Source organism: Rhineura floridana, chromosome 4 (assembly GCF_030035675.1).
Source record: "Rhineura floridana isolate rRhiFlo1 chromosome 4, rRhiFlo1.hap2, whole genome shotgun sequence".
Lineage (NCBI taxonomy): Eukaryota > Metazoa > Chordata > Lepidosauria > Squamata > Rhineuridae > Rhineura > Rhineura floridana.
In genome coordinates this window covers 181,140,466-181,167,444 of record NC_084483.1, presented here as the reverse complement: position 1 = coordinate 181,167,444, position 26,979 = coordinate 181,140,466, and the positions used below count along the sequence as shown (strand labels likewise).

Sequence of the window (26,979 nt, the reverse complement as noted above, 5' to 3'; positions counted from 1 at the left end):
CATACTTTTCCTTCCCCTCCCCCCTCATCCCAAAGGGAACGTGTGGGACCCTGGTGGGATATCCCATCATACCGAAAGAAGTGGAACAGACAGATACTCAAAGATGTGTCATTTCATGTAGAACGTGGCCAGATCATGGGCATCTTAGGAAATTCAGGTGAGTAGTAACTATTTACATTTCAACTGTATGTTCGAATTTCTAGATTAAATATGGGGAATACTTCAAGATCTACTAAACAAGGCACTTCAGCTATGGCATACGAGTATGCAGGAATATCAGCTTGGGTGATGCAGAGGAAAATAATTGATTTTTTCTGGTTCTGGTAGGTTCAGTTCTCATTTACAGGCGAACTTACTTGATTCGCACTTCCTGAAACCATCTACAAACCAAACCACAACTACCCTTCAAAATTTGCACTTCTCCAAGTTTTGCAATGTAGTTTACTAGCCAAGTGGTGTGTAAAAAAAATGCACATACTGAGATAAAGAGTACAAAGAAGTGCATATACTGTATTAGCGAAAAATAACATATAAAAATGCACAATATTAGGGGAAATTGCTTACAAAAATGTGCATCCTAGGAGAAATTTAGCATTTACTAAAATGCTGATGAATTTTCATGGTGAGCTTAAAAAAAAATCAGCAACCTGATGTGGAAATCTGGCTTAAGATTGGGAACATGAGAAACTGAGAGAAACCCAAACTGACATACTCACCCATCCCTACGTGCAAGTCCTTCCCTTCGTACTTCTTTCTTAACACTTCATTTCCCCGCATTTTTTTTTCCAATAATTTTTATTCAGATTTTCATAAAACATACAAGACGAAATCATAAAACATTCAAAGACAAAAAACAAAATCAAAAATAGTTAAACAAACAAAAAAAAAAAAAAAGAAAAAAAAAACAAAAATAAAAAATAAAGAGTAAAATATTGACTTCCCATTTGTCAAAGATCAAATCAGTTATAAGTCTATAATATATAACAATCCTGTCTCTTAAGTCATATTATAAAATCACTTTCCTCCAGTAGTTATCTTACTTAATCATCAAATCTCATAAACATTACTTTATTCTTTCCACAAAAAGTCAAAGAGAGGTTTCAATTCTTTAAGAAATATATCTATCAATTTTTTTCCCAGATAAGCATATCGATTAATCCATCTCATTACTAATTATGATAATCTTATTGTCATAACCATAGTCAAAATAAACATTTCAATTAATCCATCACATCAGAATCTGTTAGGTTCAGTAATTTCAGTAGCCATTGTTCTATTATCCCTATTAGTTCCATTTTCCATCTTCCATCTTCAGTAGTCTTGTTAAGTCCAGTAATTTCAGTATCCAATCTTCCATTATCAGTATTCCATAATAATCTTGCTGTCAAAGCCATAGTCATATAGTAAGAGTCTGATGGGAATTACCTCTATCCCAAATATTTTCTTGCCATCCATTCTAAATAGGTTGCTGAAATACTGCTGTAAAATCATATCTCTGTTCTTTTTTTCAAAATACACTGGGTCATCTCTTGAAAGTTTTTCCATTGTCACATGGCTGCAGTTAATTCCATAGATTTTCTCTATATTGGGCTCCATCACATCATTCCAGTCCAGAAGATTATCCATGCCATTGATAACTTTATCTCTAGAATCTTCATTAATTTCTTCAGAGATAACATTGAGTTCCAAACAATAGATTTTATTTCTAAAGTCCATAGACTCCAAATCTTGTTCCTGTTCCACGTTTGTTCCAATCTCCGGGATCTCCTCTCTCACAGGGACCCCTGTTCCAGTCTCCAGGGTCTCCTCTCTCACAGGGACCCCTGTTCCAGTCTCCAGGGTCTCCTCTCTCACAAGGACCCCTATGTCTTTAATCTCCTGTGTCTCCAAACAATAGATTTTGTTTCTAAAGTCCATAGACTCCAAATCTTTTTCCTGTTCCACGTTTGTTCCAATCTCCGGGGTCTCCTCTCTCACAGGGACCCCTTCCAGGGTCACCTCTCTCACAGGGACCCCTATATCTTTAATCTCCTGCTTCATTTTACTCAATTCAATTTTCAGCTCCTTACAATCCTGTCGCAGGTTTTGTTTCGTTATCTCAATCTCATCCATTATTTTCTGAAACATAGTTATTTCCAGCTTCTCAGCCACTTTCTTAATTGCCATTTTAAAAGAAAAATATAGGAAAACCACTTCTTATTTCAGCAACAATTGGGTTAATACTCCAAACTTGGTGACATCACAGTATAAACAGAGCAGACAGCCTTATCTCTCCATGCTTAAGTAAACAAAATGCAGTTCCCAGGATCGAAACAATTAATGGCGGTCGTCAGGAAACAGATTCGTCAAAATAAAATAGACCAAAAAGAGAGTAGTCTCAGACAATATAATATTCTTCAAAATAAAAATCTGGAATAGAAATCCCTCTTCTGTGTATATCTTTAGAATGCAAATCCAGGACAGCTTTTTGCAACAAAAACAGAGATAAGCTATTAATTAGTGAGTAGCAGAGAGAAGTTATGGCTCCCCAGTGAGATGTCAAAAACCGATCAATCTGGCAAATCTCTTTTAAACAGCAACAATTTAAGTCAAGTAAAAGAAAAATATAGAAAGAAGGGTGCTTGCCTGTTAGTGCGTTCTCTCTTAGAAGACAAGATGAACGTTCGCTTTATCAGATAGAGCTTGTTGTTAAAAATCCGTCCCACCTTCGTCGGCTGGACCTCGTCCCATAAATCAATGAGATCTGGTCGTCCCAACAAAAATAGGCTTTGAGGTTAATCTCTTCGTTTCTCCCTACCCGGGAGAAGTTTAATCAGTCAAAAAAAAAAAAATCTGACTGATATATCTGAATAAGCTTCTTTTGAGGCAGGAGCCCGTCTCAAAAGCAGGCACAGGCTAAGTCACCCTTCCCGGAAGTCCTATTTCCCCGCATTTCAATGCATTGCAAAACTCTTCCTACTGGAGGGTAGCCAACAAGGGAAATGCTAAATATTACACATTTCTCGGAATATGTGGTCCATATCTTAAAAATCAATCTTCCAGTGCTCAAGAATATAACATTAAATTTGTATCCCAACCTGGCACCAGAGAACTCTGAGTAGTGCACATGAGAGCTCCAGAGGTGTAGTCGTCCGGGATCCTGAGGGGGGGGGCTTGCCTCTTACTTTTTTGGGACCCAGGTCCAAGCAGGGTTCCTATGTCTCCAGTGTCCTAGGAGTCAATCAGCATGAAAGGAGAGAGTGAATCCTGATGATAGCATCCAATCTACATCATCAAGCAGTTTGGTAGCAGCAGGAGATAAACAAATAGGCACTGAATTCAGTAATTCAACCAATATCTTAGAAAGCATGGCTGTGAGGGATGTGGCTATGACTATCATGAAGGAATCCAGCACTTCTGAATTTGCTGCTACAATACTGGAGAGCTCTCTTATTTTATCCTTGCAATAGCCTTGTGAGGTCATTTAGGCTGGGGTAGTATGAATGGCCAATTGTCACCCACTAAACTTAATGCCTGAGCAGGGATTTGAACATGTGTCTCTTCATATACATGATGAATCTGAGAAGCAAAGCTTACAACACAAAAGTACGGTAAGTGCACGTCTCTGGGAGTGTCACAGCAGAGTTAGCATGATGAAGTGGTTAGTATGTCAGACTAGGTCCAGGAAGAGCTGGGTTCAAATCCCATCTTAGACATGAAACTAACTAGGTGGTATTGCATCAGTCGCTCACTCTCAGCCTAACCTACTTGTCAGGATTGTTGTGAGGATACAGTGAGGGAGGGGGATAATATATACTGCCCTTGGCTGTTTGGATGACAGACAGGATAAAAATATTGTACAAATATGGATACATTGAAAACAGTGATGGCCACCAACGTGGATGGCTTTAAAAGAGGATTAGACAAATTCATGGAGGATCAGGCTATCAATGGCTACCAGCCATGATGGCTGTGCTCTGCCACCATAGTCAGAGGCAGAATGCTGAAAACCAATTGCTGGAACCCTCAGGAGGGGGGAGTGTTTTTGCACTCAAGTCCTGCTTGTGGGTTTCCCATGGGCAGCTGGTTGGCCACTGGGAGAACAGGTTGCTGGACTAGATGGGCCACTGGCATGATCCAGCAGGGCTCTTCTTAGGTTCTTAACTCATGTATGGGATTCAGCTCAGCAGTTAGTTTCTTGAATGCTACTTTTATGGTAAGTAATCCTCAATCTGCTCAGGGGGAAAAACTCACCCCAATGCATAATTTTTTTTAGAGTATGTAATATCCATCTTTTTAGAATACATAATTTGCCATTGTTTTTATAGATTTCCCTTGATAAAGACAATCTCTTGAAACATGTTGACTTGCACAGCTGTCTCTCCCCCCCTTTTGATGTTAGGCTTCTGCAGCCACTCACTCATCTATAACCCTACAACACAGCAGCAGCAGCCTTCATGTCATCAGCTGAGTACTTAATTCTCTGCCATAAAAGCTTTCATCATTACAGAAGCAGCTGACAAAAGAGGCTCTTCCAGAGTGTAACAATGTTTCTACAGATAATCACTTACTGGCCTTATAATGTGAAATGTGCCTAGAATTTTGACTTGCAAAGGCGAACATGAAGCATGCTGGTGCTTTGCTCCTGCTGCTGTGCTGCTGGGAGCAAAGCCATGGTTTTCCTTAGTATTATATCCAAACCCAGGTTCTTGGTTTGTTTTCTCCCAAACCACAAGCAGTAAGCTAAAAACAGACTGAGGTTACAGCTTGCGGTGTGTTTGGAGTGAGACAGACATTGAACTCTGGTTTGGATGTAACAATGTGCCAAACCATGGCTTTGTTCCTAGTAGTGCAGCACCAGAAGAAGTGGAATGAAGCATCTGCGATTTTAGCAGTGTGCACAAGTATACTGCATATTCATACTCAAACCATAGTTTAGTGTAACCAGGGTTTAACATGATGTGCAGACCCGGCCACTGTGAATCAATTGGGTATATGCATTGCACTTTTAACAGTTGTTCCAAGACACCTTGAGTTTCTTGCTCAGGAAGAATACAAATGAAAGAAGTACTTGCCACCCTGGGCTCCTACTGGGAGGAAGGGCAGGATATAATTAATTAATTAATTAATTAATAGATGTATTCAGTGGTAATGCAAGATCTGGTAGCTTTAAGCTGGCAGCCAGAACTAAACCACAGGCTAACTGTTGGCATAGCTGAATATTGACAGAGGCAAAAGCAAGTATGGCCAGTGGTGGTTGGTGGCTCCATGTCAATGGAGCAGTGGAATATGATCTGGGTTTTAATCCAAAGCACCTGAGATAGCTCCTTGAGAGTTCAGACTAAAATCCAGAGTGAATTCCACTGCCCCACTGACATGAAACCACCAGTCTCCACTGAGTATGGCCGTTGACAATTCTTGTGTTATCTTTACTTCTATGTTTTAAAATATTATTATTATTTATTAGATTTATATCCTGCCCTTCCTCGCAGTAGATGTATGTTTATTGTGGCCCTGTATGTCAGAAAAGTAGCTTATCTCATATTCTATGAGCTTTAGAATTTTTATTTAAAATTGTTGATTAATACAATATACTTGTTAACACTCTTATACACAGTCTGTATAATTACACTAAGGCACAAGAACTGTATAACCACCACACTGTTCCAAAATTTCACAAATAAAGACCAACACTGTTTGGTTCTTCATTACTTGACCTTCTATAATATGTTCGTTTAGACATTATCATGGTATTCCAGATTTTATCAAACCATTTTAGCACTGATGGAGCATGAATTTTCCCTATTTTTTTTGCTATATAAATTTTAGCAGTGGGATGCAAGCTTGCCATTGCCTCTAGATCTACATCTGGAACCAGGAATTTTAAATAACTCAGGAGAAGTATTTTAAGTTCTGTGACCTGCCATTTTGCTGATGATATTTCAAATTGTGTTTCAGAAAACCTGAATTATCAGGCAAAACATGTGTATGAATTTCCTCATTGAGCTGTACATCTCTAGCAATTATGATGTGTTGTTGAGTCTATGCAGATTAGTCTATATGCTGTCAACTACCGGATACTATATTTTGAGGAAATTTTCTGTTGGATCTGCAGAAATAAGCCTTGATGAGATTTTAACCAAGTGTGTCTGGGGGAAGGCCCTGGAATTCTAAACTTAATGATGGGTGGAGTGGGTTGCCAATGACCTGTAGTAACAATCGGTAAGGAAAGGTAAAATACTTTATTGTTTACAGCCATAGGCCATCACAATCCGAGAATAAAAAAACATGAGCATGGGTAATTCGCAAGTAAGGCACATATAACAAAATCGCAAAAATTATACATAGAATTCACACTACCTGTTACTCCAGTGCATGGGGTGAACCTAGCCCTATGACAAATCCCTGCCAACTGTTTAGTAACGAGGCGACTGTATGTGCCGCGTAGTCTTGTCCTTTAAAACTAACTAACATTTTTAAAACTGTTGGACACTTCAAGGAAGTATTATTGACCACCGTTATGAAAGGGTCATAATGGAGAGTATGAGGAGTGAACTGGGAGGTTGCATTTTTGTCCGGGAGACTTCAGGTAGGGACAGATTAAACAGAGTTATGCTGGTTTGTGCAGTTTAGCACATTTGGCCCGTATCTTGTCCGCGGCCGATGCAAAGTTGGCAACCCTGGATGTTGTGTAAATATCCGTGCCAGCCAAGAGGATGGCAATCTGTTCTGGAATGGCCCTATCCACCATGGGGGAAATTATAGGTGATATAGTTTTCGATCTCAAGTCCGCATAAAGGGGACATCTCAAGAGGTAATGGGCCAGGTCTTCGACCTCCCCCATCTGACATATACAAACTTGTGCGTGATAGGGGGTATTGGCGTAGCGTCCTTCGAGGAAGGAAGTGGCCATTGTTTGTAATCGAAGGGCCATGAATGATCTCCTCAAGGAGGGTATTGTTAAGAATGAGAGATATGGTTCCATGATAAAGGTGGTTTTATACCAGGGATACCATATTGAAAAGGTTGATTGAGAGGCTGAGTACAAGGACCATCTTTGCGCGTAGAAATAGATCCTACCATTAAATAGTTTAATGGCTTTTGCAGAGACAGACTTGGGTAGAATGGAGACAGAGATCCCATATGCAGACAGTTTATGTTTGGTTTGGTGGAGCCAAGGGAACTGATGTGGTGATTGCATCTGTTCCAAGAGACACTTCTTGGGAAGAGAGGAATCATCCATTCCGGACAACCGCAGCCAATAAGAGCCCATGGCAGCATGTACCAGTGATTCTAGTGGCTGAGAGCCCGTCTCAAGTCTTAACAGAACGGCTGGAGTACCACGCGGGGTGGCCAAAATAAACCTGAGAAAGGCAGTCTGAACTTTCTCAAGGGCTAAGGTGTTACAGTAGCCCCAAATTTCCGCTCCATAGAGGAGTTGAGGTACTAGTTTCCTTCGGAAAATTTCCAGAGCAGGGGGAACAAGGTGTCCGCCTTTGCAAGTGAAGAAACGGTTAAGCTGATAAACCGAATGTAGGGTTTTCAATTTAACCGATTCCAAGTGGGATTTCCATGATAAATTTGAGGCAAAGTTAAGGCCCAGGTATCGGTAATTTTGTTGCTGGAGAATGGTTCTGCCATTCAGTCTCCAAATATGTTTGGCGCGTTTCTTCCCAAACACTACCACTTTGGTATTGTTGAAATTGATATGAAGGCCTTCCTTTGCATAGTATGAACCTAGGCTGTGTGGGAGTCTCCTCATTCCTACCTGTATTGTAGAAATAATGGCCAGGTCATCTGCATAGAGTAGAACTGTGAGTTTATCTGATTGAATTGATGGAGGAAAGTATTTAAGGCCCGAAAGTTCCCTTACTATATTGTTTATGTAATAATTGAAGAGGAAGGGCGCGAGAACGCAACCCTGGCGGACCCCACGGTGGGTGGTGATCAGCTCGGAGAGAAGGCCATTGGCCCCTAATCTCACCCTGAGTGATGTGTTGGAGTGTAAAATTTGGAGGAGAAGGAGTAAACGCTTATCGATATTGGTATCTCCAAGTTTCTGCCAAAGTCGATCTCTATCTACCGTGTCAAAAGACGATGTGAAGTCTACAAATGTGATAAAAAGTTCTTTCCCTTTGTAGAATGCATATTTCTGGATTAAATGCAGCAGTATGAAGCATTGATCTATTGTGGATTTGCCTTTAACGAATCCAGCCTGCTCCTTAACAATTATGCCATTCTCACTGGCCCATCTATCCAATTTCGCTAGCAGATATTTCGAGTATAGTTTGGATACAATGTCCAGCAATGAAATGGGTCTGAAGTTTTTTGGATCAGACTTGGCTCCACTCTTATAAAGCGGAATAACTATGCTTGTTCCCCAACCCTTTGGAACTTGGCCAGAAGCATTTATATGAGAAAACACTTTGGCTAAGACAGGAGCCCACCATTCAGAGTTGGACTTGAAAAGTTCTGAAGGGAGCATATCTTCGCCTGGTGCCTTATTATGCGGAAGCGATTGAATCAGAGAGGCTACCTCCTCTTTTGAGACCGGGCTCCACACAGGGCAGAGTTGTAGGGTTCCAATAAGGTCTAGAGGGATGGCCTGTGTGAGGGGCAAGGGATTTTTATAGAGCAATGAAAAATATTCGGCCCATTGGTCTGATGTAATTTGGTTGTCAGTATGAGAGCACTCTCCCCTTAGGCCGCGGGCTCCCAGCTCCCAGAATTTGGACGTATTTTTTTCCCCAACAGCAAGACCCAACTCTCTCCATAGGAGTTGAGTATGATCGAGGTTTTTTTTGGATAACAGTTTTTTGTAGGCCCGTCTTTGGTCCAGGAATCTAGAAAATTTTTCGTGTGTATCAGCCTTTCTAAGGGCCCTAATGGACTGTCTGAGTTTGCGTTTCGAATTTACACAGTCAGAGTCAAACCAGCCCCTGCTTTTCGGTTTGCCTAGTTGGGAGCTAGTTAGCAGGGGTTTTAACAGCCTCACAATGGATTCATAAGAACCAATGGGGCCAAGATCAGCAAGGAGGTGAGCTCTCAGTGACAGAAGCAGTGGCAGATTTAAAAGAGATACAACTTCATCATGCAGCTTCCCATTCCACCGTAGCCTTCTTCCCCCCTGGACCACTAGTGTCTCGGAAGGAATGATGTTAGTAGTGGGAGGGAGAAGCTGGCATGTAAGGGCATGTGGTCAATCTCAGGTCGCGGTATTACCTCGAAGGATTTTATGATTGGAATAAGAGGCTGTGATAGGGCCATGTAATCGATGACACTTCTGCCCTTAGGTCCCGTATAGGTATATGTATCAGCGGCATGGCTTAGGTTCGATCCGTTGCATATAAACAATTGATATTTAAACAGCAGCTTAAAGAAAGCTCGGCCAGCCTGATTTACTCTAGGGTCCCTTGAGTTTCTGTCTGGCAGGGCCACCAGGTCATCGGAATCTAATCCTAGCAGGGGAGCAACCGCCAGATTATTGGGGCCCAGTCTGGCATTAAAGTCTCCCATCATCAAAATTCTGGGGTCCTTGTAGTGTTGATTTAAAGTGAGCAGGACCTGATCTAAATCTGCCCAGACCGAGGTGCCCCCCCCCGTTTAGAACACAGTGGTGGCACATAGACATTGATCACAAATAATTCAACATTCTCAGGACAGGAAATCTTGATAATTAGCATGTTGTTAGATGGAATCAGTTCGAGCTCAGTGACTGAGGGGTTCCAATCGACCGATATTAAAATGGCCACGCCTCCTAGCGGCCTGCCCCCCTTTTGGGATTTAATTGCCGGAACTGTGTAGGCTTTATAGCCTGGCAGTGAAGGGAAGTCGGGAGCCACAATCCAGGTTTCCTGTAAGCAAATAATTTGAAAATGGTTGCAAAACTCCATGAAGCCTTGATCCATCAGCTTAGAGTACCAGCCCGCCACATTCCAGGAGATTACAGTAATAGTGGTCGGAGCAGTAATTGCTGGGATTTTTTTTTTGTCAGATTAATACAGGATCCTCCTGATGGATTATCGCTTCACACAGTAAACTGGGCCTGCAGACATTTGAGTAATCTGGTGGCAATACAAGTGAGGGTTCCTTTGTAGTTAATAGTTGAACGCTGGGGTGTGTGCCCAGTTCATAGCCCTCCAGGTATCTAGAGTCTGTCCTTCTGGCCTGGAGGTTTTGAAGAAGAGACTGCAGTTTGTCAATGACCTCACGTTGTTCATGGTCAGAGAATGAGGAAAAACAATTTAACAGTTCTTCCTCACCCTCGCAGGAGAAGTCAAAGTTCCCATCCTGTTTTGCGCAGATGTTGGCTGGAGCGGGGGAAAGGAGTGGAGATGCAATCATAAGCGTTGATGGGGCAGAGGAACTTGCCACATCCACTGTGATAAGGTCTGAACTGATGGAGTTTAATGCTTCCAGGTTTAGTTCGACCTGGGGCGAGGCGTGAGTAAGCCCAGGGGTGTACTTCGATGCATTTGGCCCTACAGGTAGTGGGGAGATGCGAGTTTGAGTCAGATTGCTTGGGAGGGCCTGATTGAAGCTCAAGTCATGGAATTCAGCATTTGATGCAAAATTACAAGCATCCAGGGGGCATGTCACTCTCTCAGGTGTGGGGGCAGGACGTGCTGCAATAGTACGCTTCACAAACAATGGCTGAGGTTTTGCCAGGTTCGTAAAATGTCTCTGGACGTGAATTCCATATCGGTTGAAGGCGGTCCTGTATGCGAGTAACCGAGATGTCACAGCTGGAGATTTAAAAGAGAGTAGCACCGATGATTTTGACGACGAGTTATAAAGAAACTCTATGTTCACAATGTCCTCTGGCCATAAGACTTTCAAGTCCAGCGAATGAAGTGCATTGCAGACCCGTAGTTTCCTCGCAGCAGCTCTCTCACTGATTCTGGGGCAGGGAAGATTTAGTAGGGCCAGCTTGTCTTGGCTGTATTTTAAAGTCCAGGTTCCGAGAGCCTTCTTCCGCCAAGAGTTGTTCTCACCAGTTCTCCTATTTACAGCCCTCTGATTGAGAGTGGTAGATGTCTCTGTAGTTAATGAGCGGGTCGGGGTGACATGCAGCGCCTCACATTGTGTCGGGGGCACCGCCCCCATGAGAGGGGAGATGGATAACACTGTCCCCGAAGCAGGTGGAGTAGGTATCGCTGCCCCCTGATTGGAAATTTTCCGTTCTGCCATCCCCATTCGCTGGTGTGCATCCAGTAATTTGTAAAGTCTACTAAAGTTCATCTTCCTGCGTCTGGGGGGCTTATACTTTTTAACATTCTTAGGTTTTTTTCCCTTGAGGTGCAACTTTGCATTTCCTTCCACTGGGTCCCACCTGGGCATTGGCTGACTTAGGGATAGTTATGTTGCGCTTTGATATCGTATTTAATTTGAGGAGTTCTTCAATGAGGTAATTTAGCAGTCCATTTGCTTCTGTAATAAAGTTTTTGACGGACTCAGTCTCTTTGGCAACAATCGCCATTTGCAACTGCAAGCACTGTTGTCCTGTTAACAAGAGCTTTTGGGCAATTTCTACCATTTCCAAACTAACCATGGCACCTGTAGAGCGAGTGGGCGATGAGTGGAGTTGCGTGTTAAACAAGGCGGGGCAATCAGAATCCGTGGGTAAAGAATTTGAATCAACAGCTGGTGTGGTTTGTAAGTCCCCAGGGGTTTGTGCTAGCTGGAATGACGAGATCTCATCTTCAGTGGGAGGGGGTGACTCCCTCAAATTGTGGGTGTGTGTGGGCATTTGTGGCACACCAACGTCACATGCCGACAATGGGGAGGAATCCAAACCAGCTGGGGAGTTCTGGTTGGAAGAAATGGCCAGGTCAGCTCTTGAAATCGAGCCGTACAGATCAGCCAGGTCATCAGGCTCAGCAGTATAGTCCAGACCCAGGCTCAGCAGCTCTGTTGGAGGTATGTCAGCAGCATTCGCAACACTACAAGCCCCATTACTCTCATCCATGCCCTGGTTGTTCAGTGAGAAAAATTGAGTGATTCTGAGCTGAGACCCTCCACTGCGAGACTCCCCTAGGTTCTCAATCAGCTTTTTTCCTTGCTCATGGCACATTTTGCGTGTTTGAACCATTGTTTGTATAATATGGGGAGCCCCCCTGCTTTGAGGTTGTTTGTTGGATTGTGGAGTCTAAGTATTACCAGATTCTTAATCAATGTTAGAGTAAAACGGTGAGTCTTACAGAGGACTGATGGAAGTTAGGCTATAGATGAAATAAAACCTGGAGCCATTGCCCAGGATTAATCTCATTAATCTTATTGGGGCAGGATTGCAGTCTTAAAGGGACTCCTGACACACTTTGGGCTCCGATTTGTTGCCTGTAGGATTTTTCTGGTTGTTTAAAGGAGATAGCTGCTAGCTAGAGTAGAATAAATAGGCTTCCAGCTCGACCTTGGCTTATAGTCAATATTTATGTTGGCAGAGTTTAGAATCCTCCTGGCAAGGGGTTCCCAAGCAAGAAACAAATGCAAGTCCAGAGCTTGGAAAAGTTACTTTTTTGAACTACAACTCCCATCAGCCCAATCCAGTGGCCATGCTGGCTGGGGCTGATGGGAGTTGTAGTTCAAAAAAGTAACTTCCAAGCTATGTAAAAGTCACTCGGAGCAGTAACTCACCACCAGCTGATAAGTAGTCATTTTTTTCAAAAAGGCAAGTTGCGTTCACAGCATATGCAGCAAGGTTTACTCCCTTGGAAGATGGTGATAAAATACTACTAATAAAAACAAACTATATACAGAAGAAAAGTGATAAGAGAAGGGAGGATGCAGGAGCTCACAGCTTGACGAACTCAGGCGGCCGCCATCTTTTTTTTCGGGTTCGTAGTAACAATCAATAGACGTTGCCTCTCCTCCCAAGCCTGTGTGGTATAGCGGTTACAGTGTTAGACTAGGATCTGGGAGACCAGGGTTCAAATCCGCACTCAGCCATGGAGCTTGCTGGGTGACTTTGGACTAGTTACAGTCTCTCAGCCTAACCTTTCTCATAGGGTTGCTGTGAGGATAAAATGGAGAGGGAAATAAACATGTATGTCACCTTGAGCTCCTTGGAGGAAAGGTGGGATATGAATGTAATAAATAAATAAGAAATATTTCTGCAGACACTCTTGATTTTAACCCATATTCAAAAGACTCTTTGGCACAAGCAGTTTGAAGAAATCTGGTAGAGTCCTGCACCAACTTCAGCTTAACAGCTGAGAGCTCTGTATAGCTCTGTGTGTCTTTGTGGGTGTGTACGCACACAACTACCATGTTTAACAGGGGCAGAAAGATACTAACAGCTATGATAATGGAAGTGACTGTTCTTCTACAATAGGGCTGGACAGATGCGAGGCTTGTGGGATCTCCTTGTTTTCTTTCTTACTAGAACCCTGAGGATGCATTAGCCGGAACCTGGTACAAAAGTCATACAAAAGAATCAAAGAATTCTGAGCACAGGAATTATTCCTGAAGACCAGAAATGAACAGAGCTCACAGTCTTTTCATGTTAAACTTTGTGGTTACCCCAAGCTTTCTTCATTTCAATAATGTAACTTAGGGCAGCAAGTCATTTTGTTGCTATTGTTCAATAATTGGATGCCATAAATCCTTGCTGATCTACAGAAAATCACCCTGCAGTCTATTAGTAGATGTATCTTCTGCTTACTCTTGTCTTCTGCTTACCCTTGCTTACCCAGGGATGGAATGTGGCCTTCCAGGCCTTTCTAGTTAGCCCTTGGGACTAGGGTTACCATCATTTTGTCATTTCAAAGAGTACATTGGCTTCGATAAGTGAAAAGTAAGAGTATGCTGTTGCACCATCTCAAAAAGGGTACATGTACTCTTAAAAGAGTACGGTTGGTAACCCTACTTGGGACTCTTTCCAGGCCACACCCTCTCTCCCCAGGGTGCACTCCTCACCAGCCCTGCTTCACATCTTCCTCAAGTGTTTCTGCAAGGCTAGAATGTGTCCTTGATCTTTGAGAATGTCTCTTGCTTGCCTGGATGGGGAATAGCAGAGTGTGTGACTGTGTGTAAAAACTAGCTTATTGCACCACGTTTTGTTCATTGCTCTGTCCACTTTTGCCTCTGTCCCTACTCACCACTGGCAAGTGCTCCCTGGAAGATAGCCCAGAAGTGAATGTGGCCCTCGGAGAAAAGATTCCCCACACCTGTTCTACAACAATAGAGACATATTAGGATTGGAGTAGCCTTGAGGGGTATGAGTTTTCAGCCAACTGGCCAGTAAAAAAAAAAAGGCCCGTCTGCCCTTTGTGTCTTTAACAGTGATTCAATCTGCAAACTTTTAACATCTGCTAAGTGCTGCAGATCAAGCTACTGCTAAAGGAACAGCTGACATGGATCAGCTCAAATGTTGGCTGCTCTTTAGATGGTCATAACTGTTACCCAACTGTTGTTAATTTAATTGTTGTTGTTATGTGCCTCCAAGTCGACTACGACTTATGGCGACCCTATGAATCAGCAACCTCCAAGAGCATCTGTCATGAACCACCCTGTTCAGATCTTGTAAGTTCAGGTCTGTGGCTTCCATTATGGAATCAATCCATCTCTTGTTTGGCCTTCCTCTTTTTCTACTTCCTTCTGTTTTTCGCAGCATTATTGTCTTTTCTAATGAATCATGTCTTCTCATTATGTGTCCAAAGTATGATAACCTCAGTTTCATCATTTTAGCTTCTAGTGATAGTTCTGGTTTCATTTGTTCTAACACCCAATTATTTGTCTTTTTTGCAGTCCATGGTATCCGCAAAGCTGTTCTCCAACCCACATTTCAAATGAGTTGATTTTTCTCTTATCAGCTTTTTTCACTGTCCAACTTTCACATCCATACATAGAGATAGGAAATACCATGATCTGAATGATCCTGACTTTAGTGTTCAGTGATACATCTTTACATTTGAGGACCTTTTCTAGTTCTCTCACAGCTGCCCTCCCCGTCCTAGCCTTCTTCTGATTTCTTGACTATTGTCTCCATTTTGGTTAATGATTGTGCCAAGGTATTGATAATCCTTGACAAGTTCAATGTCCTCATTGTCTACGGTAAAGTTGCATAAATCTTCTGTTGTCATTACTTTAGTCTTTTTGACGTTCAGCTGTAGTCCTGCTTTTGTGCTTTCCTCTTTAACTTTCATCAGCATTTATTTCAAATTATTCCTGGTTTCTGCTAGTAGTATGGTATCATCTGCATATCTTAAATCATTTATTTTTCTTCCTCCAGTTTTCACTCCTCCTTCTTCTTGGTCCAATCCCACTTTCCCTATGATATGTTCTGCGTACAGATTAAACAAATAGGGTGATAAAATACACCCCGTCTCACACCCTCTCTGATGGGGAACCAATCGGTTTCTCCATATTCTGTCCTTACAGTAGCCTCTTGTGCAGAGCATAGGTTGCGCATCAGGACAATCAGATGCTGTGACACCCCCATTTCTTTTAAAGCATTCCATAGTTTTTCATGATCTACACAGTCAAAGGCTTGCTGTAATCTATAAGGCACAGGGTGATTTTCTTCTGAAATTCCTTGGTCCGTTCCATTATCTAACATATGTTTGCGATATGATCTCTGGTGCCTCTTCCCTTTCTAAATCCAGCTTGGACATTTGGCATTTCTCGCTCCATATATGGCAAGAGCCTTTGTTGTAGAATCTTGAGCAATACTTTACTTGCATGGGATATTAAGGCAATAGTTTGATAATTACTTCATTCTCTGGGATCTCCTTTCTTTGGAATTGGGATGTATATGCGCTTCCAGTCTGTGGACCATTGTTTAGTTTTCCATATTTCTTGACAGATTTTAGTCAAAATTTGGACTGATTCCATCTCAGTAGCTTGTAGCAACTCTATTGGTATGCCGTCTATTCCTGGTGATTTGTTTCTTCCAAGTATTTTAAGAGCAGCTTTCACCTCACATTCTAAAATTTCTGGTTCTTCATCATATGGTTCCTCCGTGAATGAATCTGTCATCCTGGCATCTCTTTTATAGAGGTCTTCAGTGTATTGCTTCCATCTTCCTTTTATTTCATCTCGGTCAGTCAGTGTGTTCCCCTGTTGATTATTCAACATCCCTACTCATGGTTTAAATTTCCCTTTTGTTTCTCTAATCTTTTGAAATAGGGCTCTTGTTCTTCCCTTTTTGTTGTCATCTTCTATTTCTATACAGTAACTATTGTAATAGTTCTCTTTGTCCCTACATACTAGTCACTGTATTGTTGCATTTAGGGTTCTGACTGTGTTTCTATCTCCTTTTGCTTTTGCTTTCCTTCTCTCTTTAACCATTTTAAGAGTTTCTTCAGTCATCCATTGAGGTCTTTCTCTCTCTCTTTAACTACAGGTATTGTCTTTTTGCATTCTTCTCTGATAACGTCTCTGACTTCAGTCCATAGTTCTTCTGGTTCTCTGTCAATTAAGTTTAAAGCCTCAAACCGGTTCCTTATTTGATCTTTATATGCTTCTGAGATGTTATTTAAATTGTATTTTGGCGTTATGATTGCTTTGTTGGTCTTCTTTAGCTTTACTCTGATTTTCGATACGACCAGTTCATGATCTGTACCGCAGTCTGCTCCTGGTCTTGTTTTTGCAGAAAGTATGGAACTTCTCCACCTTCTGCTACCAATTATATAATATATAATTATACTAAATTTTGCCATTTGCATTAGGATCGGGGAAAACAACTCTATTGGATGCCATAGCTGGAAGACTGAGTCATAAGACAAACTTTGCTGGGCAAGTTTATGTCAATGGACAAGAGCTGAGGCCAGAGCAATTTCAAGACACCTTTTCCTATGTTCTCCAGGTTGGTTTGTTTTTATTCACATTTCTATTAGAGTTCTGTGATTGTAGAACAACAGAAGATTGTGATGATTTTCATATAACTGACATTTCTCAGAAGTCAATGGATTTAGGAACATCAGAAGATGCCTTATTCCAAGTCATAGCATGGGTTCACTTAGCTCAGTATTGTCGACACTGACCGGCAGCGGCTGTCCAGGATTTCAGCCAGACGTTTTCGCCAGCCCTATCTGGCAATGCCGGGATTTGAACTTGGGACCTTTTGCATGCAAAGCATATGCTCTAGCCCTGAGCTATAGCCCATACGTGTTTTTAGTTGTCATCACTGCATGGCTAAATCTGCTGCATTTTTCTTTCTCTTTCAGAATGATACCTTGTTAAGCTACCTCACCATAGAGGAATGTTTGACTTATACTGCCTTGCTAGCACTCCAGAAGCACTCCAGCAACTTTATAAAGGAGAAGGTCTGCTGCAATATACCCCAGATGAAATACTTCTATAGAAATTTAGCACTCAGGAGCCAAGGCTGGGATTCTTCACACTATTAGGATGTTTTAATCCCTTTGAAGCTGGTCAAAAAGCATAGGTGGCCATGTTGGCAGTGCATAGGGGAATCCTCCCCCCCCAAAAAAAATCTACAGTAGGGCAATTTATTACATAAAATGTCATGAAATTCTGAGCAAGCTTAATTAGGCTGAATGTTACAACTGCTGACTACTAGTTTAACATCATGTCAGCTTTTACTCTCTCACTCTTTACTCATTGTGCTTAACATCCAGACTAGAATCATAGAAGTTTAGAGAAGGAGCGGCCCTTAGAGATCAGCTAGCCAATGCAGGACCTGCAATGCTGAATGTGCAGCTATAGCAGTCCTGAGACATCTTTATCCAGCCTCTGCTTAAATGCCTCCAGTGAAGGACAATCCACCATCTCCTGAGGCAGTCTGGCCACATCTGCCCCATACAGTTAAAGCAGCATCATACACCTTCAGTCACAGCTTCTCCCAAAGAATCTTGGGAACTGTGGTTTGTTAAGGGAGCTTAGGAGACCCGTTTCCCTCGCAGAGCTACAATTCCCAGAGTACCTTGGGAAGAGGGATTGATCATTAAACCACTCTGGGAATTGTAGCTCTGTGAGGGGGAATAGAGGTCTCCTTATAATTCTCAGCACTCTTAATAAACTACAGCTTCCATGATTCTTTGGGGGAAGCCATGACTGTTAAAGGGCTTTCTCAGTGGTGGCCCCCAAATTATGGAATGATGGATTTGACGAGGTGCGCCTGGCACCAACACTGTTATCTTTTCAGCGCCAGGTCAAGACTTTCCTTTTCTCCCAGGCATTTTAGCATGTGTTTTTATATTGTTTTTTTAAAGTGTTTTTAAATGTGTATATTTGTATATATGTATTTAATGTTTTTAATTGTTGTAAACTGCCCAGAGAGCTTCGACTATGGGGCAGTATGCAAATGTAGTAATAATAATAATTATTAATAATTAAGTGGTATGATACTGCTTTAAATGTCTGGTACAGAAGTGACCTCTGTTCCACTGTTAAACTCCTCTTACCATTAGGAAATTGGGTCTATGACTATAAATAAATCTGATCTGATCATTAGGAAATTTCTCCTAATGCAAATATCTACTTCCTTTAAATTTCCCCCTATTGGTTTTAGTCATGCCCTCAGGAGTAACAGAGAAAGAGTTCCAATAATGAAAGAGTTCCCAAACCTCCAAAATTTGCTCACTACGTTGCAACATAGTGAGCATACATTGCAAAAAGGCAAATTCCATGCTAGCGATAATTAGGAAAGGTATTGAAAATAAAACAGCTGATATCATAATGCCGTTGTATAAATCTATGGTGTGGCCACATTTGGAATACTGTGTACAGTTCTGGTTGCCTCATCTCAAAAAGGATATTATAGAGTTGGAAAAGGTTCAGAAGAGGGCAACCAGAATGATCAAGGGGATGGAGCGACTCCCTTACGAGGAAAGGTTGCAGCATTTGGGGCTTTTTAGTTTAGAGAAAAGGCGGGTCAGAGGAGACATGATAGAAGTGTATAAAATTATGCATGGCATTGAGAAAGTGGATAGAGAAAAGTTCTTCTCCCTCTCTCATAATACTAGAACTCGTGGACATTCAAAGAAGCTGAATGTTGGAAGATTCAGGACAGACAAAAGGAAGTACTTCTTTACTCAGCGCATAGTTAAACTATGGAATTTGCTCCCACAAGATGCAGTAATGGCCATCAGCTTGGATGGCTTTAAAAGAAGATTAGACAAATTCATGGAGGACAGGGCTATCAATGGCTACTAGCCGTGATGGCTGTGCTCTGCCACCCTAGTCTGAAAACCAGTTGCCGGAAGCCTCAGGAGGGGAGAGTGTTCTTGCACTCGGGTCCTGCTTGCGGGCTTCCCCCAGGCACCTGGTTGGCCACTGTGAGAACAGGATGCTGGACTAGATGGGCCACTGGCCTGATCCAGCAGGCTCTTCTTATGTTCTTAACATTTTGACTGATGTAAGAAAAGTCTACTGAACTGTAGATATGACTGCTAATGAAATGTAAGCAGTCTAATAGCTGCCATCAAGACCTGTAGCCATTGATAACATTATCAGTTAATTTGCCAGTGTTGTGCCAAATTTTGTCCTCAAATTTTTCTTCACCTGGGAAAGAGGATCCAGTTTTCTGCCCCATTCTGAAGATGCTGTAGAATTTATTTAGAATTTTGGTGAGTCCAGGGGTTTTGAGCTTACCCTATTTTTTGTGAAAGTTCCTAAGGGTGGTGTGCAAGTTTTTTTCTGTCCAGTAAAGATTAATCCAGCACTCTGCAGCCTCTGTTGGTTGCCTGAGCTTCCTGATCTGAAAAAGCCACATGGGAGGAGTTATCTGGGTTGTCAATGAAGCACAGGCACCCTGGAGGGCTGCAGAGTACATACTACCAGAGAGATGATTTTACAATGACAGGACTCTGACTCTCACAAACATCCCTCAGCCACCTCAAAAGTAAGGTAAACATGACAAAAACCCTTCATCTGCGCCCATGAGAATTTCACCAAAATTTTCTTTTTCCTCTCATGAAATTTCTTTGTATATTGATTGATTGAGAATGGTGAGGGAAAAAGTGGGAGGAATTTTTAGCAGACCACTGGTAGGGTTGCCAGCTTTTGAACAGATGCCGGTAGCTGTTCCTAGCAGTATGAGCCATAGTGATCATGCTTATTTCCATGCCATTAAAATATTATCCTGCTCATTTCTGCATACCGAATTTATGTTAACAGGCACCAGATTAGACCAGATGGGATTTTGTGTTTTCCTAGCCAGTTATTCTACTGGGAAGTGTAAAGTAATGCACAAAGAAGTGATCTGCTTTGCCTCTAGCCAGAGGTCAGAAAATGGCTCATCATCAATAACTTTAAGTAATTGGCCTTTGTCAGTCCTCACTCCTGACAAATGCTTAAACAGTTGCACTTCAGAAGCCAGAAGCAAAACCTAAACATGAGGATTTCCCCCCCATGAGTTATCATCATAATTGTTTAAGGAGCAGCCTTGTATATTTAGAACACTTGGTATGAATATTCTTTCTTTCAATTGCCAGCTGGTTGGAAAACAGTTGGCTTTAATTTGACAAATCTATATACTCTTAAGGGGAATTGGCAGGTGGTATATCCATCAGTCTGGCTTCTCGAATTGACTTTGGGTGCCTGGAATTTGCTCTTTTATTCAAGCACTGATTGGAGACATGACTCTGTCACCACTTTCATAGTGTAAAAGAGCTACTTGCAAAATGTTTCCATATGGCTGCTATAGGAAAGCATTTTCTCAGAAGCCACTGGATATTTTTAAGTCTGTAGTGCATCTCTAACTTTACATATCGGTATGATCTCAGGCAAGGCTCATTGCTGCCCATTAAAAAAACCCTGTGATTCAACATCAAATGCCAAAGTAAAGTTTCTTTACTTTGTTTCACAGCAAAGGGTAGAAACACACTCACTGTTCTGCTGGTTCCAGTGTGTCTCCACCTCTCTCTTCTGAAAACGGGGGCACCTGATGCTAGGCAAGCCCCATTCCTTTTTATTGTAAAACCTGGTGGGAGCAGCTTGAGTGCATTTTTAAAAAATTCAGCTTCAAAGTGATTTTGCAACTAACTGGCAGATCAATCTCTTCCCCCTCCAGGCGTGGCTAATGGAAACACTTTGCTCTGGCAACTAGTGTGTTCACAGGCTAACATTCTTCCATGCAGAGGGTATGGTTCAGATAGCAACTACATGTACACTAAGCTAAAGTAAAGGTAAAGGTGTCCCCGCACTTATAGTGCAAGTCATTTCCGACTCTTAGGGTGACGTCTTGCGATGTTTACTAGGCAGACCATATATATGGGGTGGGATTGCCATTTCCTTCCCCGGCCTTTCTTTACCTCCCAGTATACGCCGGGTACTCATTTTACTGACCACGGATGGATGGAAGGATGAGAGGACCTCGACCCCTTTTACCGGAGATTCAACTTCCTCCTTCCATTAGAATCGAACTCCGGCCGTGAGCAGAGCTTCGGCTGTCCACTCTGCGCCATGGAGGGTCTTGTACACTAAGCTAGGGGTTCCCAAACTGTAGCACATGGACCATTGGTAGTCCATGAGTTTTGTTCAGATGTTGGTGCATCTCTGGATGCCCTCAGCTAGTCTGCCACCGCTGGATACAGTGGCAGACATTATCTCTGCTGAAATAAGATTCAAATACCAGTCTAGCTGGCATATGGGTAGTACACATTATACATTTAAAGCACATAGATCCTCCCCCAATCCTGGGAACTGTAGTTTACCCCTCACAGAGCTATTATTCACAGGATCCTTAACAAACTATAGTTCCCAGGATTCTTTGGGGGAAACCATGTGCTTTAAAAGTATGGTGTGTCTGTAGCCCCCCGCCATTCATCCTAAAATCCCGGTATTAACAATAATTTGAAACTGAAAAACTTAAAGCACTTCTCACACAGGGTGGTATGGCTGCAGGCATTTAAAGCATTTAACAAATAATATGTTGATAATCTTTATAATACCTCTGAAAGACGGATCAGTATTATTAAATCCCCCTGTTCAAGATGGTGGGAATAATGACCAATCAAGCCACCTAGCAAATTGCTGATGAGAATTAAATTGGGCCTTCTTGGCTCATAGCTTGCTTTCACATTCTGTTCCTGAAATCAGGACCATCAGAATGTGCCCCTATGCAAGTAGTAGCTTCGTGATTCAGCTATGTGAAACTGCATGATGGTATCTTTCTTTTTCAAAGACTTTTTGGACAGCCTATTTTGTGATCATTCTGAATTATGACTAGTATTTTGTACAGCTTAAAGAAAAAGGAAGTGCTCAAAAGACAGTTGAGCAGCAGGTTGGACAATCTAAGCCTCAGGATCTTCCTGATCTGTCACTGTTTTTGCAGGTTGATGCTGTTATGACTGAGCTGAGTCTCAGTCATGTTGCTACCAGTGTAATTGGAAGCCGCACTTTTCGGGGAATTTCTGATGGTGAAAGACGCTGTGTTTCAATTGCATCACAGCTATTACAAGATCCCAGTGAGTACGGCACCTAGCTTTCAGAACAAAACAAATGCCCTGTCCTTTTTTATTACACTGTCACTTGCTACATACATCTACCATCCACTTCTACCCAACATTTTTCAATAGAACTTTTGGTCTGTCACAGAGGTGCCCTTTAACAATGCTCATTAATTTCAAGAAGAGCCCAATGTGCCCTCCCCTCCCTAGCAGGTATTTAGCACTGGCTGATCTCATTGGGCATGCTGATGGGATTTGTGGTTTACAAATCTCCAGTTAAGGCAAATTACTTACAAAAACCCAGTCCTCTGAAAATGCTGGGAAGCCTGGGCTATTGGATATAAGAAGCTGTTTTATGGCTCAGTGATCCTGTCAATAACCCTTCAGAGTCTCAAGCTGGGTCTTAGATCAGCTTCTAGAGACCTTTTTGTCAAGTGTTACTTTTGTCATGTACTTACTGCAAAAAAAATTTCCAACATGGCCAATTTCCATGTTACGTTGGTAATGGATTTACTGATCATGGGTACTCCCCGAAGCAGAACTGCTGGTGCTAGTATTGGTGCATTTGTGCATTAAGCTCACGAGAGTGAGGCAGCTGGGATTGGGATAGGGTGGACATGTGTTCTGATTTACAAAGGACAGTCCTATATTTGAAGGGCTGTCTAGTCCTAGCATGGTTTAAAGACAAACCATAAGAAGGAAGATCAGTGGCCTTGAAGCTGTCCATCAAATGTTAGCACCTACACAGCAAGCTGAGCAGGCACAGGTCACTTGATCACTGTGGAGAGATTTAATGTATTTCTATTATAATTACAGCAATTATGTTTAATTTTGCATCTATACCTATAAACATATGCAGCCTTTATGCAAATCTGTGTTCTCCCCCCCCCTTTTTTGGTAATACATAAGTAGTCATCTTTGCAATAGTAGTTGGCAGGGCAGAGTAGTAGTGTTTACCTGACCTCCTGGTGTTGATGTCACTGTGGCTTACTGGGAGGGAGAGGGGTCAGGCAGTGGTAAGTTTAGCATGGTAAAAATGCACCAGTGGGAGCACTGAATTAGCTATGCTGTTGTGTTTGCAATGCGCTGACCTTACCCCCTCCCCCTCCTGGTAATCTGCAGTGACGCCAATGATGGGAGGTTAGGCAAGCGCTGCTGCGCTGTGCTGCCCTACCAACCGCTTCTGCAGCTTAGATTAGGAGATCAGGACAGGACAGGACAACAGTGCTCATTAAATGAGATAGTGTTTGAAGTGAAACATGCAATGAAGTGCAGGTGATTGTATATCCACAATCAATCTTATGAACTCTGCTCCAGAATAACTCTAGATTACTAATTCTAAAAAACCAAGACTGATATTAAATGTTGGTTAGCAATGTTCAAGATAATGTTCTTTATATTTATTTGAAATATTTTTGAGCTGCCTTTTAAAGAAAAGCCCTCTGAGGCAGCTAACGCATTTTCACTAAAATACAATCAAATTAAAGAAGCAGTTAAAGCATTTCAAAACCCAGTGCCACACTCATATAAAATTAGTTTAATTAGCTAAAGTGAATAATTTAAAATGAAGGGTTTGCATTTAACTAAATCAAAGTAAACCCATTGAAATCAATGGACTTAAGTCAGTCATACCCATCAATTCCAGTGGGTCTACTCTGAGTATGACTTAGTTAGATGAAACCAGCAGCAATGTATTAAAACCTCAAAAAAAAACCTCCACACAGCATCTTAATTAAAAACAGTTTGGAACTGGAGGAGCCAATTACACATCCCTTGGGAGGCAATCCACAAATATGGGGCAATCACTGAAAAGAGCTGGTCTAAGTGCCTGCCAATCTAATTCCCCTTAAAAGCAGCATCTCTGAAGCTGACCTTAAGGCCTGGACAGATGTCCTTCAAATAATAATTGTGAAAATGATAATTATGAAAATGTTCCATTTCAAATTCTGAATCTACAAGTAGACAATCTCTGGATGACCTCTCCCTGTGGTCTCATGTAGGTTAAAGAGCATGGGAGACAGGATGAACCTTGCGGGACCCTGTAAGCCAGTGTCCAGGTTCAGCAGTAGTTTTCTAACACCACATTCTAGGATTTACCTGCCAGGCAGGACCAGAACCACAGTGAAACTTTGCCTCCTAATCCCATTCTAGTTAGACAGCCCAGGAGGATGCTATGGTGAATGGTATCGAAAGCCGCTGAGAGGTCCAGCAGCACCAACAGGGATGCACTCCCTGTCTGATGCCCAGCGTAGGTCGTCAAGCAAGGTGACTAAGGCAGTCTCTGATCGGAAAGCCTGACTGGAAAGGGTCTAGATAATCCAATTGATCCAGAAAAACCTGGAACTGAGCAGCCACTGCCCTTTCAATTGCCTTGCCCAAAAACAGGAGATTAGAGACTGGGCAGAAGTTGTTAAGATTCATGGAGTCATTTGGAAAACCGAAAAATAATAAACACACATAGTGCGCGTGTCACACATTTTGCAGTCGTCTGGATGAGCCCTGAGAGTTGTTAAGTAAGAGACCTCCTATTCCCTCACTGAGCTACAATTCTCAGAGTGGGTTAACAATCAGACCCTCTTCCCAGGGAACTCTGGGAATTGTAGCTCTGTGAGAGTAATGGGGGGTCTCTTAGCAACTATCAGAATCCTTAACAAACTACAGTTCACATGATTCTTGGGGGGGGGAGCCATGACTGTTTGAAGTGTTACGATTCTGCTTTAAATGTTATAGTGCAGATGGGGCCACATTGCAGAAATCCAGCTAGGAGGACTGTATAGGCATTATCAGGCTGACACAGAGCTGGGAACCCCACTGTTGCTGAAGAAACATGTTGTTCTTCCATTAGGTGAGGTTTCAAGAACTATTCCTGTTGTTTTCACAGAGGTCATGTTGCTAGATGAACCAACCACCGGTCTGGACAGCATGACAGCCAATAAGATTGTGTTGCTGCTTTCGGAGCTTGCCCATAAAGGCAGGATAGTAATTATTACCATCCATCAGCCACGATCAGAACTTTTTCAGGTAGGGATATAAACATGTTTGTATTAACATTTTCATGAACATGCTTCTTCCTGTGTGATGCCTATGCAGTTTGAACAAGCTTCAGTATGGCTTGTCATGCAGTCCAAATTCAGACTGTGGTTTGTTTGCAGCAAACAAACCATGTGCGGTGAGCCAGGAAGAAAAAGGGTTCTTCTTGATTTATTTGTGGCTCACTGCTTGTGGTTTGTTCAAAAGAAACAAATCCCAGTCAAGGTTCAGATGACATGACAAGCCATAATTGTTTGAACTGTGCAGGTACAATATACCAGGGGTGGGGGAGAAGCCATGTGGGGAAGGGGAAGGTACAATCACAATTAAACCATGATTTAATACAAACTATGGCTTATTGAGATGTGCAAGCGAGGCTATAGAAGGGCTGCTACTTCAGTGACTCAAGGAATGTGCTGCACAAATGTGCAAAGCTTTTCTTTATCACACAAATATGAAAAGTGAGCTCCAAAGCACACTTACTTTATGTATTCTACGTTTATATTCCAAGCAGCATTTGCACATTAATGGTTGTTTGTTTGTTTGTTTTCCACAAAGGTATTTGATAAGATCTGCATCATGAGTTTTGGAGAACTGATTTTCTGTGGAGGCTCATCAGACATGATCACTTTTTTTAGCAATTGTGGCTACACGTGCCCTGAACATTCCAGCCCTTTTGATTTCTATGGTAAGTGTTTCTAAACTGGGTTAAGGAACACAGATCCTTCTGGTTCCCTGACAATACAATTCAATACATATCTACTCAGTCCCATGGAGTTCAAAGTGTGGAATAGCATGTGTATGTATACATGGAGGGTTTATAGTTCAGTGACTAACTCAGTTGCAGGACACATGCTTTGCTTAAAGAAGGTCCCAGTTTGATCCCCAGCATCTCTGGGTAGGACTAGGAAAGATCCGTGTGAAATCTAGAGTGCTGCTGCCAGCCAGTGTAGACAAGAATGAGATGCTCTGACATAGCATAAGGCAGCTTCTGTTGTTCCTATGGATTGAAAATGCATGTGTAGTACCCAGAAGAGAAAGTGTGGACTAATTCAATATTGTCGGATAATGTTTGCAGTGGATCTCGCATCGGTCGACACTCAAAGCAAAGAGCGTGAACTGGAAACCTACAGCAGGGTTCAAACCATCTCTTCCACTTTTAAAAGTTCAGAAATCTTTCGCAGAACTTTGGAGGCCATTGAAGAAGCAAAATGCAATGTGAAAGAGCTACCACCGATACCCGTTAAACACAAAGAGTCCCCCAATGGGTTCTTCAAACTATGGATTCTATTAAAGTGAGTGACTTAAGGAGTGATGTATGCAAGGGCTCATATTTCTGGTCTCTTTCACAGGAATAATGATCTTGGCCTGCGATTGCACTAATTATTCTTCACTTTCAGGAGGACCACAAAGAATTTATCCAGAGACAAGATTGGTATAATCATGCGGCTTTCCCAAAATTTATTGTTTGGCATGTTCTTGGCGTTCTTCCTTCTGAGTCTGTCTGATGATCTTCTTAAAGGAGCACTTCAAGATCGTATAGGACTCATCTACCAGTGTGTGAGTGCTACACCATATACAGGAATCCTCAATGCTCTGGCCTTATGTAAGTTTCTAT

General features: G+C 42.1%; 2 protein-coding genes across 2 annotated transcripts in view; one reads left to right on the top strand and one right to left on the bottom strand.

Annotated features, from left to right (window-relative positions):
* ABCG8 (ATP binding cassette subfamily G member 8) overlaps positions 1–3,153 on the bottom strand; it is a 37,089-nt gene extending 33,936 nt beyond the window's left edge. Inside the window, exon 1 of the mRNA XM_061625402.1 lies at positions 3,078–3,153. The gene's annotated coding sequence lies outside the window, so the exon portion shown is untranslated. The remainder of the gene's footprint in view (positions 1–3,077) is intronic.
* ABCG5 (ATP binding cassette subfamily G member 5) overlaps positions 1–26,979 on the top strand; it is a 46,785-nt gene that overhangs the window by 3,632 nt on the left and 16,174 nt on the right. The window contains exons 2-9 of the mRNA XM_061626125.1: positions 36–157; positions 16,647–16,783; positions 17,145–17,243; positions 22,217–22,349; positions 25,213–25,352; positions 25,920–26,049; positions 26,440–26,656; positions 26,762–26,967. Coding sequence (XP_061482109.1) covers positions 36–157; positions 16,647–16,783; positions 17,145–17,243; positions 22,217–22,349; positions 25,213–25,352; positions 25,920–26,049; positions 26,440–26,656; positions 26,762–26,967 — 1,184 coding nt within the window. The remainder of the gene's footprint in view (positions 1–35; positions 158–16,646; positions 16,784–17,144; positions 17,244–22,216; positions 22,350–25,212; positions 25,353–25,919; positions 26,050–26,439; positions 26,657–26,761; positions 26,968–26,979) is intronic.